Source organism: Borostomias antarcticus (genome assembly GCF_949987555.1).
Source record: "Borostomias antarcticus genome assembly, contig: scaffold_94, whole genome shotgun sequence".
Taxonomy (NCBI): Eukaryota; Metazoa; Chordata; class Actinopteri; order Stomiiformes; family Stomiidae; genus Borostomias; species Borostomias antarcticus.
In genome coordinates this window covers 438,045-451,216 of record NW_028176445.1, presented here as the reverse complement: position 1 = coordinate 451,216, position 13,172 = coordinate 438,045, and the positions used below count along the sequence as shown (strand labels likewise).

The 13,172-nt window shown below is 45.7% G+C and overlaps 2 protein-coding genes across 2 annotated transcripts in view; one reads left to right on the top strand and one right to left on the bottom strand.

Annotated features, from left to right (window-relative positions):
* Positions 1-683, top strand: part of ddx47 (DEAD (Asp-Glu-Ala-Asp) box polypeptide 47) — a gene marked incomplete at its 3' end in the record, with an annotated part of 17,659 nt that extends 16,976 nt beyond the window's left edge. Inside the window, exon 12 of the mRNA XM_084462482.1 lies at positions 480-683. Coding sequence (XP_084318608.1) covers positions 480-683 — 204 coding nt within the window. The remainder of the gene's footprint in view (positions 1-479) is intronic.
* Positions 684-2,641: 1,958 nt separating this feature from the next.
* On the bottom strand, positions 2,642-9,370 carry kpna7 (karyopherin alpha 7 (importin alpha 8); the record flags this gene model as incomplete). The annotated part of the gene is made up of 12 exons (XM_084462471.1): positions 2,642-2,728; positions 2,928-3,074; positions 3,841-4,023; positions 4,147-4,380; positions 4,514-4,690; positions 5,787-5,873; positions 6,806-6,888; positions 7,031-7,130; positions 7,280-7,448; positions 7,802-7,887; positions 7,965-8,105; positions 9,305-9,370. The coding sequence occupies 12 exons, from the start codon at positions 9,368-9,370 to the stop codon at positions 2,642-2,644; spliced, it is 1,560 nt and encodes a 519-aa protein (XP_084318597.1).
* Between the last annotated feature and the right edge of the window lie 3,802 nt (positions 9,371-13,172).

The window sequence follows — 13,172 nt, the reverse complement described above, 5'->3', positions numbered from 1 at the left end:
TTTGTCCTTTAGGATTCAGACTTTAGACTTGTCTGCATTTAAGACCAACTTCAGTTTCTGCAATCGGGACTGAACAACATCAGAAGCAGACTGTAGGAGATTAAAGGCACATTCAACAGATAATGAACAACAATAAATTATAGTGTCATCGGCATATAAATGGTCCATAGCATTTGATAAGTTTTCACACAGATTGTTGACATAAGTTGAAAACAATATGGGTCCTAACAGAATCTATCTAATCTGTCTGGTTCCTGTATTTTGTAATTCATACGACAATTAAACATCAGCCCTCCACTGAAGATCCGAGGGGAAAACTTGACAGGTGTTCGCAATGAAGCAAAAGCTCCAATTTGCTCTTTGATTGGATGGTTTAAATTGCCATTATACAGTATATTTGTCCTCGCCTGTCTAATCAACTCAGATCCATGAGTAGTGACATCATAAACATCTTTCTTTCTCTCCTTCCTGCTTCTTAGGAAATGAAAGAACAGGGAGAGAAGAGGAAGAGGCCCAATCGAGATGGAGAGGGGGATGACACGGAGCAGTCCAGCGGAGTGAGGAAGAAAGTGAGAGGAGGTGCTGGAGGAGGAAGAGGAGGAGGAGGTGCTGGAGGAGGAAGAGGAGGAGGAAGAGGAGGAGGAAAAAACAATGGAGGAGGAGCTTGGAGAGCAGGACGCTGACGGGAGGAGAGGAGGGTCCCAGACTGTAGGAGAGGAGGACGCTGACGGGAGGAGAGGAGGACGCTGACGGGAGGAGAGGAGGACGCTGACGGGAGGAGAGGAGGGTCCCAGACTGTAGGAGAGGAGGACGCTGACGGGAGGAGGGCGCTGAGAGGAGGAGGGTCCCAGACTGTATATACTCTTCATTTGTAATAAAATGCTGATGAAATGAAGACGGGCAATTGTGAACTGTGTTGTATTTTAACCCTTTTAACCCGGAAAATAGTGACAACATTTTGAATATTAATTGGATTTTCCCTATAATACTAGAAAGCGCAATTCCTCAGCTTTCAGCAAGTGTTGGAGTGAGGAATTTTTTAGATTTGTTAGATATTTTTTAAATGTCGTATTCAAAGGGTTAAGGCAAACCTACTTAACTATATAGTCAGCCTAACAGGTATAGGCCCAAGGACATCTAAGCAGTTCAATATGTGTGTTCTCTTTATGTTCCATATTAAAGGACCCCGAGGAGTTTATTTTTGGTTATGAAACAGTCTCATTTTAATGTGGGTGAATCTACATCACCCACACTTGTTTGTGTCCATTTTCGACAAATGTCGTTTCTTGTAGGCTATGTAGTTTATTTTTAGATTGTTGTTTTGTGGTCGGGTCGTCCTGAACTTCCTTGGAATAACGAAACGATTTAGTGCAGTAGCCTACGCCGCTGACAAGACGAAGAATAATTTAAATATGACCGTTATATATTGTCAAAAGTAACGTTACTAGTAAGACCTGTAATTATCTCGTCAGTGGCGATCGTTCCGTCTTCAAAACACCCGGCTCAGGGAGGCTCATGGGAAATGTAGTCTTTTTGGGCGGAAAACACTTCCGCTTCCCGAAACTCCTCGTAGGGCCTTTAACTGTGTGAGCACGTGCAGATTGTGGGAGAAGATGAAATGGCACTAATTGGGGTAATTTAATTAATTCCTAATTGGGTAACTAATTGAATCCTTCAGGTCTATTGGGTGGATGTGGGTTGAAGCCAATGTAGGAGTATGGATTACTTCCCGGAACGCAGCGCTAGAATTAATTATACCCACAGAGACAAGAGAAACTGATAGATCATATGAACCAGGCCAGGTCTAGCCTGGCTTATGTGCGTGGCTGGCTTGTTTCTGTTCAGGACTGGTGGGACGGAAGCTAGTCATGACACTGAAATAGCTGTGAATTGAAATGACATGAAATGTCTGATAAAATGGGTCTTGTCACCTGGACACATCAGTTCCGATGCTAATCCTGCACAATAAGAGCGGGATAGCCAGTTAGCTCATGAGCTCACAACTAGCAGCAGCTTTCATAACATTAATTTTAGGGGTCAGAAACTAAAGCGGTTACACTTAGTCATCCCCACCGGGTCTCGAACCCTGTCTCCGGGGTGGGAGTCCAATGCTCTCACCACTACTCGTGCAGTGGAGATCGGCGGGTTGATTGGTGTTCTGGGACTACTGCCTCTTGTGGTGCCAGCAGAGAAATGCAGGTCAACATTGTCCAGCGTGACTGAGGGAGTGATAACCAGACAAACGCCATCCTAGGTGCGCACAGAAAGGTGTGCATATGTCAGTATGGTTTGTTCTTCGTTAATTGCATTCATCTAATCAATCCGATTCAAATGTGTGCCTGATGAAACCCACCAGCTGATCAGAACATATTTTAGTAATTTATCAAGTGCAGACATCGACCCAAATCTTGCTCCCACCCTCCCTAAACAGCAATTGTGAAACGTTGCCTATGAAAGGCCAGATGCCCTTATGGAAGAACTCGGACAAACTCTGGGGAGTTATCCCTGGTCAGACAGCGAAACCAACCATCACCAACCACACAAAATAGCTTATAAGCGAGAAACGTGATGCAAGACATAACTTATTGCAAAATATTTTTTTATTTTTATTTGGTTCAATCAAAACATTACAAAGAGCATGTTAAAAGTCAAACGTCTTCTGGACTTCAGGGGCCTGGAAAACAAAGCCAGACTCGGTGGCTTCAGTCTTCAGACACTCCTCATTCTCCTGGAGGAGACAGCAGGGATGATTAGAGGCAGGGATGATTAGAGGCAGGGATGATTAGAGGCAGGGATGATGAGGCAGGAAGCAGGTCACGTTTGAATACTGATGGCAGGTAGTGCTTCTATATTCAGTCGTGGTGGTAGATGACACTACCAGTAGAGGGGCAGGGCCTCAGCCAAGACCCAGTCTGCACGTTACTCACGTCGCCGAAGAACTTCTCGATGAGGCTCCCTGCGGCCCGGTACACCAGGTCGTTCTCATGGTTCTGCAGCAGCTCGATGCGGTCCAGCCCTCCAAGTTCTTCCACCAACAAACACAGCTTCTCAGTCTCCCCAAGCTTCTCAGCCGCCTGGAACAAGGAGGGAGAGGATGGAAGGGGCCAGGATAGAACAAGGAGGGAGGATGGAAGGGGCCAGGATAGAACAAGGAGGGAGGATGGAAGGGGCCAGGATAGAACAAGGAGGGAGAGGATGGAAGGGGCCAGGATAGAACAAGGAGGGAGGATGGAAGGGGCCAGGATAGAACAAGGAGGGAGAGGATGGAAGGGGCCAGGATAGAACAAGGAGGGAGAGGATGGAAGGGGCCAGGATAGAACAAGGAGGGAGAGGATGGAAGGGGCCAGGATAGAACAAGGAGGGAGGATGGAAGGGGCCAGGATAGAACAAGGAGGGAGGATGGAAGGGGCCAGGATAGAACAAGGAGGGAGAGGATGGAAGGGGCCAGGATAGAACAAGGAGGGAGAGGATGGAAGGGGCCAGGATAGAACAAGGAGGGAGGATGGAAGGGGCCAGGATAGAACAAGGAGGGAGAGGATGGAAGGGGCCAGGATAGAACAAGGAGGGAGGATGGAAGGGGCCAGGATAGAACAAGGAGGGAGAGGATGGAAGGGGCCAGGATAGAACAAGGAGGGAGGATGGAAGGGGCCAGGATAGAACAAGGAGGGAGAGGATGGAAGGGGCCAGGATAGATTTTTAAAATGGTGCCACCTGAGACTTCACTACCACTGGACAGGTCAAAATACAATTTGAAATCCTTTCAATTATAGTATTAAGTATTTGGACCCAGGTCCAGATACACCAACTCCCCAGGTATGTTCTCCAGACCAACATCCTCACCATGAACATATTGTTGATGGCATCCATGATGACCAGGATGATCTTGGCGTCTTTGACGTGCAGCATGTTGAGAATGGCCTCCAGCCCTCCACTCTGCACCAGATGCACCACCTGCTCCACAGTGCCCCCGCTGGTGAAGTTGGTGACAGCCCACACCGCCTCCCGCTGGGTCTTAAAGTCCCCCTGTTCGAAGACAAAGTTAAATATGCACAGTTCAGTCACCGCTACAACGGAACATGACCTCAACCTCTACGTAGCCTTCTAGAGCACAGGGTTTTAGGGAATGTGCGTGTGCGCCATTTTCACATTTTTAAGTAGGTCAACAAGCGGGGTAATCAGGCCACAGGTGATGAGCTGTTGGATCTGCTGACAGGGCCCGGCGGCGATGTTGGACAGGGCCCAGGCCGCCTCCTTCTGAATGTTGGCCTTGGGGTGCTTCATCAGCCGGGGCAGCACCTCCAGGACCCCCGCGTCGATGGCCACCTGGGTCTGGGTGTCCGAACCGCTCACTATGTTCCCTATGGACCGCATCGCTGGAGTCTGAGACAAAACCAAAACATGCAACCGAGGTAAAAAAGAAACACCCAAAACTATTCATGCCATTTTGACCCCACGCCCCATCCTGACTCATTCACATCTTGGTACAGGAAGACAATAAGGATGACATCATTACCACCACAGACAGCTCCTCAGAGCCCATGAGCGCCACGAGGCGAGGGACGATTCCAGTCTTCACCACGAGCTCAATGCGGTCGTTGGAGCCGTCCGTCAGGTAGGAGATGGCCCAGCATGCATCAGACAGGACGTCCTTATCGGTGAGATGGAGCAGCTGGATCAGGGAAGGCAACACCTGCAATAGCACCGTTCAGTCAACCAAACAGCATCGCCAACTCCTCCTTGAACCCTCCAACATAACTAATTGTAAATAGCTTGCAGCGCCGAACCAACCCATCTCAGCATGTCATTGGACAGGTCGCTCACGTTCTGCCGACAGCGAGTCACTGCGCAAGAAGTTAACAGCTCATGTGGCGTTGATGAGGCGACTGGTCCGATCAGGCTGGGGCGTCGGCGCAAAAACATGACTACTTGACCGGTGACTACTTGACCGGTGAATACTTGACCGCTGAATACTTGACCGCTGAATACTGCAGACCCGTTTGGTGTCGCAGCGCTCACCCGCCTCATCAACCCTCCCATCAGCGCAGCCTAGCGCATGGTGACAACCCTCCCATCAGCGCAGCCTAGCGCATGGTGACAACCCTCCCATCAGCGCAGCCTAGCGCATGGCGACAACCCTCCCATCAGCGCAGCCTAGCGCATGGTGACAACCCTCCCATCAGCGCAGCCTAGCGCATGGCGACAGGACGCCTGCGTCCCACTCCTGGACAGGCTCACCGCAACAGTGGAGCCTCTCCAGCGTCTCAAGTCGAGACGCCCTTTTGCGCCTGACGCACAGACCTCGTGCAGCCATGCAGAGACCTTACCATCAGCGAGGCGGGATGGGCGGACCACACCTGGCTTGCAGAGTGGGAGGTGAACACCTCCAGACTTTCATCCCGGCCGTCGGTCCTTCCTCTCCCGGGGCTTGGCATCCGTGCAAGTGTGGCACCGAGGAACAAACCATGTCATCCAGGACTGTCCGATATATCGGACACCAAAACGGAATGCATGGCCTGACGGTTATGGATGACAAAACCGTGACATGGCTCCTGGAGGTGTGCCTGGATATATAGCCCGGGTGACCGCCTCACCCAGGCTCGGGGTGGTAAAAGGATAGCCCCTCACCCAGGCTCGGGGTGGTAAAAGGATAGCCCCTCGGCCCCCGAGCCTGGAGGGGAGGACACAACCAAACCCACACGAAGAAGAAGGTCCTAGAAAAACAATAATCTATACATCCTGGGCCAGATAACCAACTGAATATGAATAAGTACGCAGTGTGGCAGTACCTGCTTCATGGCGAATATGGGTGGGAACGGGTTCTTGTTACGGCAGAGGTTAGACAGCGTCCAGGTCAGGTTCCGCAGGTATCCCACCTGGACAGGAGAGAGGAGAAAGGCTCTGATCTCACTAAGATGGGTTCTTTTCCTGAGCACTGGGGAGGGACAGCACTGGGGAGGGACACCCACTATTCAGGACTCTCCTAGACTGTCCTTCCAGGTTAAGATTGAAGGAATACCTGAGGGACTCAAACCTGCAGACCTACCATGCACTAACCCCCCCCCCCCCCCCCCAAACCTGCAGACCTACCATGCACCAACACCCCCCCCCCCCAAACCTGCAGACCTACCATGCACTAACCCCCCCCCCCCCCCCCAAACCTGCAGACCTACCATGCACTAACCCCCCCCCCCCCCAAACCTGCAGACCTACCATGCACTAACACCCCCCCCCCCCAAACCTGCAGACCTACCATGCACTAGCAACCCCCCCCCCCCCCAAACCTGCAGACCTACCATGCACTAACACCCCCCCCCCGATCCTAGAGTGCTGTGGCATCTGCAACTGTGGACTTGCATGGAGAAAAAAAAAAAGCCGTTCACTACACCCATGGAAGTTAAAGGACAATAGACTTACATGAGGAGAGTATTCTATGCATGCGACCAGTGGACTTACAGGGGGAGAGTATTCTATGCATTAGACCAGTGGACTTAAATGAGGAGAGTATTCTATGCATTAGACCAGTGGACTTACAGGGGGAGAGTATTCTATGCATTAGACCCAGTGGACTTACATGAGGAGAGTATTCTATGCATGCGACCAGTGGACTTACATGAGGAGAGTATTCTATGCATGCGACCAGTGGACTTACAGGGGGAGAGTATTCTATGCATTAGACCAGTGGACTTAAATGAGGAGAGTATTCTATGCATTAGACCAGTGGACTTACGGGGGGAGAGTATTCTATGCATTAGACCAGTGGACTTGGAGGGGGAGAGTATTCTATGCATTAGACCAGTGGACTTACCGGGGTGTCTGGGGTGATGCGAGCCAGCAGGGCGGGGATGACGTTGCAGTCGATCAGAGCGTCGCGAAACGCAGAACCATCGCCTGAGAAGAGACTACACTGGTATCCACAGCAACATGGAGTCAACTTGGTGAAAAACGTAAGTGCTGTGGACACGCCGCGTGCTCCACGGGTCCCAGTGAAGCTGCTGGGTCAGCATTTTGAGAGTGTGTGTGCAAGAGATACCTGCAATATTTCCCAGAGCCCAGACAGCCTGTTCGCTGATATGCAGCTTGGGAGACGCCAACAGAGAGATGAAGGCTGGCACTGCGCCATGTTCCACCACCTGGAAGAAAACGCCACGCTCCATTCAAGACTGACCACCACATCCCACTCTGTAGGCCTACGGAGGAAACGCTCGACCGGTCCCACTCTACGCCAACAATTGTGGTCATTAGGGAAACCCGTATGCATCAGCGTCTTAAACTTCCACACCTGCTGCGTGTGCCATGAGGTCCCCGACGCGATGTTGGTGAGAGCCCACGCCGCCTCAAACTGCAGAGTCGGGTTGTCGTCTCTGCCGAGGAAGTCGACGAAGCGGGACAGCAGGCCGGCGTCCACGATCTCCTTCATGGGAGGGTTGCGCTCGCGGGATAGAAGCTTCCTGAACAAACATGGTTTGGGATTCAGCGGCACCAATGGAGTAAGTCTCTGCAACAGCCTACCTCAGACAAACGACACCAGCTTGTCACAATACCGTTGGAAATATAGGCCTAACCAGCCTGCTGCTGTTAACTTCATACTGGATGCGTCAAGGGGGAGAGGATGAAAGATTTGATGACCTTCCATTATCATACCCCATCAAAACAATATTCTGTGACCAGGAGCATGATGATTGTGTTGCCAATATTTTAAAACCGCCTAATGTTGATAGGCCTTGATGTGTTTATACTTGACAAAAAAGGGATGAAAAATGTTGTCATTTTCTACTGCCCATTTGCAATATGTAAATTTCACCTGGCCGCTTGACAACCCCGAGTCTGCCTGTCTTTACAGTCACTGTTCACGTGGCCAATGATGTCCTCGATTGTCGCAGTAATGATCTGAGGATAAGGGGTCACATTACTTAAACTGGACAGTTAATAAATACAAGCAAGCAGCTTATAGGTTACCAGGCTACCTCGTGATTATCACTGATGTACTCCGGTGACAGAGCCTCGTCCTCCGGCAAAGTAGAAATGTTTCTCCTTTTCATGATGTTGTCATTCTTGTGGACTTTCCGGAGCTCAACGCATTCTGCAATCCGGAGCTCACGGAGTTTCTACAGGTGGAAATGGTTTACATGCTTAATGAAATGGTTAACATGCTTAATGAAATGGTTAACATGCTTAATGAAATGGTTTACATGCTTAATGAAATGGTTTACATGCTTAATGAAATGGTTTACATGCTTAATGAAATGGTTAACATGCTTAATGAAATGGTTAACATGCTTAATGAAATGGTTTACATGCTTAATGAAATGGTTAACATGCTTAATGAAATGGTTAACATGCTGAATGAAATGGTTAACATGCTGAATGAAATGGTTAACATGCTGAATGAAATGGTTAACATGCTTAATGAAATGGTTAACATGCTTAATGAAATGGTTTACATGCTTAATGAAATGGTTAACATGCTTAATGAAATGGTTAACATGCTTAATGAAATGGTTAACATGCTTAATGAAATGGTTAACATGCTTAATGAAATGGTTAACATGCTTAATGAAATGGTTAACATGCTTAATGAAATGGTTAACATGCTTAATGAAATGGTTTACATGCTTAATGAAATGGTTAACATGCTTAATGAAATGGTTTACATGCTTAATGAAATGGTTTACATGCTTAATGAAATGGTTAACATGCTTAATGAAATGGTTAACATGCTTAATGAAATGGTTAACATGCTTAATGAAATGGTTAACATGCTTAATGAAATGGTTAACATGCTTAATGAAATGGTTTACATGCTTAATGAAATGGTTAACATGCTTAATGAAATGGTTAACATGCTTAATGAAATGGTTAACATGCTTAATAAAATGGTTAACATGCTTAATGAAATGGTTAACATGCTTAATGAAATGGTTTACATGCTTAATGAAATGGTTAACATGCTTAATGAAATGGTTTACATGCTTAATGAAATGGTTAACATGCTTAATGAAATGGTTAACATGCTTAATGAAATGGTTAACATGCTTAATGAAATGGTTTACATGCTTAATGAAATGGTTTACATGCTTAATGAAATGGTTAACATGCTTAATAAAATTGTTAACATGCTTAATGAAATGGTTAACATGCTTAATGAAATGGTTTACATGCTTAATGAAATGGTTTACATGCTTAATGAAATGGTTAACATGCTTAATAAAATGGTTAACATGCTTAATGAAATGGTTTACATGCTTAATGAAATGTAGAAGGCAACACAATGACAGGCTACTATAAATCAAAAGTCCTGATTCACCGTGGGCTCTTTCCCCTTGTTTTTGAACTTGGCCATTCGCTCATCCACGACATTCTTAGTTGGCATCTTGTAACCTGAAGATCTTCTCAAGCCGGGAGACTTCTCCTATTAGAAGCTCGAAGTTTGACAGAGAGTTCGCGTATGGCGGCCATGTTTGAGGCCAGGTGTTTTATAATGGCTCCATGGTCACGTGCAGCTTGTTGCCAATTAAGGTGCCACCTCAATTAAGGTGCCACCTCGAGCGCTTCAATACCAGAGTAACGTCACGCATTGGTCAAGCGGAAAGTTGGTCTCGCGCCTCTAGTGGCGGGATATGGGAATTGCATTTGTGACAAATAATTCACTCATTAGGGGCCAGGCAGCGTAGCTGCCGGAACCCTATTGTATTTGCCTATATTATTATTATTATTATTCTCCTTCCACTGAAGTCTAACTTCCCATGGACAAAAAATCGCCAAAATTTGCACAAAGCTCCAGTCCTATACCCAAAGTCCTCAACCTGCATTGTAGGTCAATAAACCTGAAGGTGGCGCTACAGCAACAGTCTAAAGTTTAAAACTTTAAAAAAATCATAACAAATCAGCCATAGGTGCTATCACTGTAAAACCACCACGTGAATGTAGTCCCAAGTGAGACAAAACCTTCATACGCTTTGACCTTGCAGGAATTTTGAAGTCCATCACTCTGATTTCTTCATAAACTGTAAAACCTATCAAACCTATCTCCTCCCACATTTTTTGTTCAATTGACACCAAAATCGATCTACTGTATCTTCAGACTGTCCTTACCAAACGATCCTCACAGATTTTTGAAATATGAAAAATAGAGCCCACAGCACTTCAAAAAGTTTTACTGGTAACAGTTCTGTATAGTTCCTATTAATTCTCGCCAAATCAATGTCTGATCATCCTCATAAAGAGTGACAACATTGGCCACATATCCAAGATGTAGTATGATTTTTTTCAGAATTTTATCTCAAAAATTGAATTTTTAAAAATATGTTTAATTCTGTCCTCTGAAACCAACACTTCATACAGAGAAAACTACATTACCCACAATCCAACGCAAGCTCCACGAATCTGAGACATCGCTGTTGGCAACCCTACCCAACCCCCGCCGAGGATTACAATGACTAAATTGATTGATTGGCAACTGACTGAGTACACAGCTGCTGAAGTTAATGTTCAATTATGAAAAAAAAAAGCTAACAAAACCTGTAACCCACATTTTTCAATCAATTAATACTAAAGTTGCTACACTGGATCTTCAGACTGTCATTCACAAACTCATTGACCAGATTATTGAATTATCAAAATTGAGCTTACAATGCATTAAAATGTTTTACTTATTATTATTATTCTCCATCTTCCACTGAAGTCTAACTTCCTGTGGACAAAAAATCACAAAAATGTGCACATAGCTCCAGTACTAAACCCAAAGTCCTCAACCTGCATTGTAGGTCAATAAAGCTGAAGGTGGCGCTACAGCAAAAGTCTAAAGTTTAAAACTTTAAAAAATCATAACAAATCAGCCATAGGTGCCATCACAGTAAAACCACCACGTGAATGTAGGCCCAAGTGAGACAAAACTTTCATACACTCTGACCTTGCAGGAATCTTGATTATTATTATTATTCTCCATCTTCCACTGAAGTCTAACTTCCCGTGGACAAAAAATCACCAAGATTTGCACATAGCTCCTCCAGTAGTATACCCAAAGTCCTCAACCTGCATTGTAGGTCAATAAACCTGAAGGTGGCGCTACAGCAACAGTCTAAAGTTTAAAACTTAAAAAAATCATAACAAATCAGCCATAGGTGCTATCACTGTAAAACCACCACGTGAATGTAGGCCCAAGTGAGACAAAACTTTCATACGCTTTGACCTTGCAGGAATTTTGAAGTCCATCACTCTGATTTCTTCATAAACTGTAAAACCTATCAAACCTATCTCCTCCCACATTTTTAGTTCAATTGACACCAAAATTGATCTACTGTATCTTCAGACTGTCCTCACCAAACGATCCTCACAGATTTTTGAAATATGAAAAATTGAGCCCACAGCACATCAAAAAGTTTTACTGTTAACAGTTCTGTATATAGTTCCTATTAATTCTCGCCAAATCAATGTCTGATTGTCCTCATAAAAAGTGACAACATTAGCCACATATCCAAGATGTAGTATGATTTTTTTTGAGAATTTTATCTCAAAAATTGATTTTTTTTAAAATATGTTTAATTCTGTCCTCTGAAACCAACACTTCATACAGAGAAAACTACGTTACCCATAATCCAACACAAGCTCCACGAATCGGAGACATCGCTGTTGGCAACCCTACCCAACCCCCGCCGAGGATTACAATGACTAAATCGATTGATTGGCAACTGACTGAGTACACAGCTGCTGAAGTTAATGTTCAATTATGAAGAAAAGCAAACAAAACCTGTAAAAATTAATAAACATATCTCATCCAACATTTTTCAATCAATTAACACCAAACTTGCTACACTGGATCTTCAGACTGTAATTCACAAACTCATTGACCATTGTTGAATTATCAAAATCGAGCTTACAACGCATCAAAATGTTTTACAAAATGTTTTACGATACGAATGTACAAAATGAACATTGGAATGTCAACTTTCTTGTTGTCCTATTCTCTCGCTTATTGCTCCTAAACTTGTCGGAAATTGCCTGGCCCCGCCTCATCGCTGCGAAGCAGCTTTAATGTTCGTATTGTTGTATTGGAGCCGACCAGGAATAATTCTATCACCACCACAAAGCTTCACCAGCATCAGTGACCCGTTTACAGGTAAATATTAACATAATAGTGGTCATTAATTGTTGTATCATGAATGCCTGATGTGGAATACGCCCACTCGACACAGGTGATTTAGAGAGGTACAGACTTTGGATAGACCTTTTTGTTTGTTTGTACATTCATAACTTGTTTAAGATACTTGTATAAGACATAAGCTACAACATCACAGTTCAGTAATGAGATGTTTTAGTTTGACCCGGCTAAAGGATGTCCTTTTATGCTCTGCTGTAAATACAGCCCTGCGCTAAGTGATTTTATATAATCTGTGCTGCGCAGATATGGAGACCAGACTTTAGGAGATCAAGCAGTTTTACTACAGAGATGAATTCAGCCACCAAGTCCAGGAGTGGAACTAGCGCACCCTTGTCATCAAACGCTGAGGAGATCCTGTGTCTCAAACTCCATCCCCTGCAGGTAACGGGTCATCTGTTATGCCAGTAATGGGCATTCATCCACATTGAGCTGTAGCGTGAACACACTGGTTGGTTCTCTGTAGCCTCTCTCAACTGAGCCGTTTACGAAGCTGTCAGTACGATGCCTTCCTGCAGGACTACCTGGTGAACGAGGACCTGCTGAATGCTCTTTACTGCAAGTTCATCAACCGGGTCAATGAGGTGGGTATGGATGTGAACCAAGCCATATCCCCCCCCTACAGACCCAAGCCATATCCCACCCCTACAGACCCAAGCCGTATCCCACCCCTACACCCAGAGTCTGGTCCAGTATGTCTGAGGTCTGGACCCCAGAAAAGGTTCCCACATGCTCAAGGTAAACCAATACTGTATAGCACAAAACGAGGGCCAGAATGGGACCCTGTGTACTGTAGTTATGTATCGAGTGGAGTATCCTATTTTAGACCTCACTGTGTTTGACTACCTTACTTGTCTGTGGTTGTGTGTGTGTGTGTGTGTGTGTGTGTGTGTGTGTGTGTGTGTGTGACTTGACCCTGTAATTCTCATTTATCATTTCAGAATCAGCCACCAAGTGTGTGTGTGTCAAGATCCCGCAGAGTCCCAAAGACTCTGACCCCCTCTGTGTCACTCCAGGA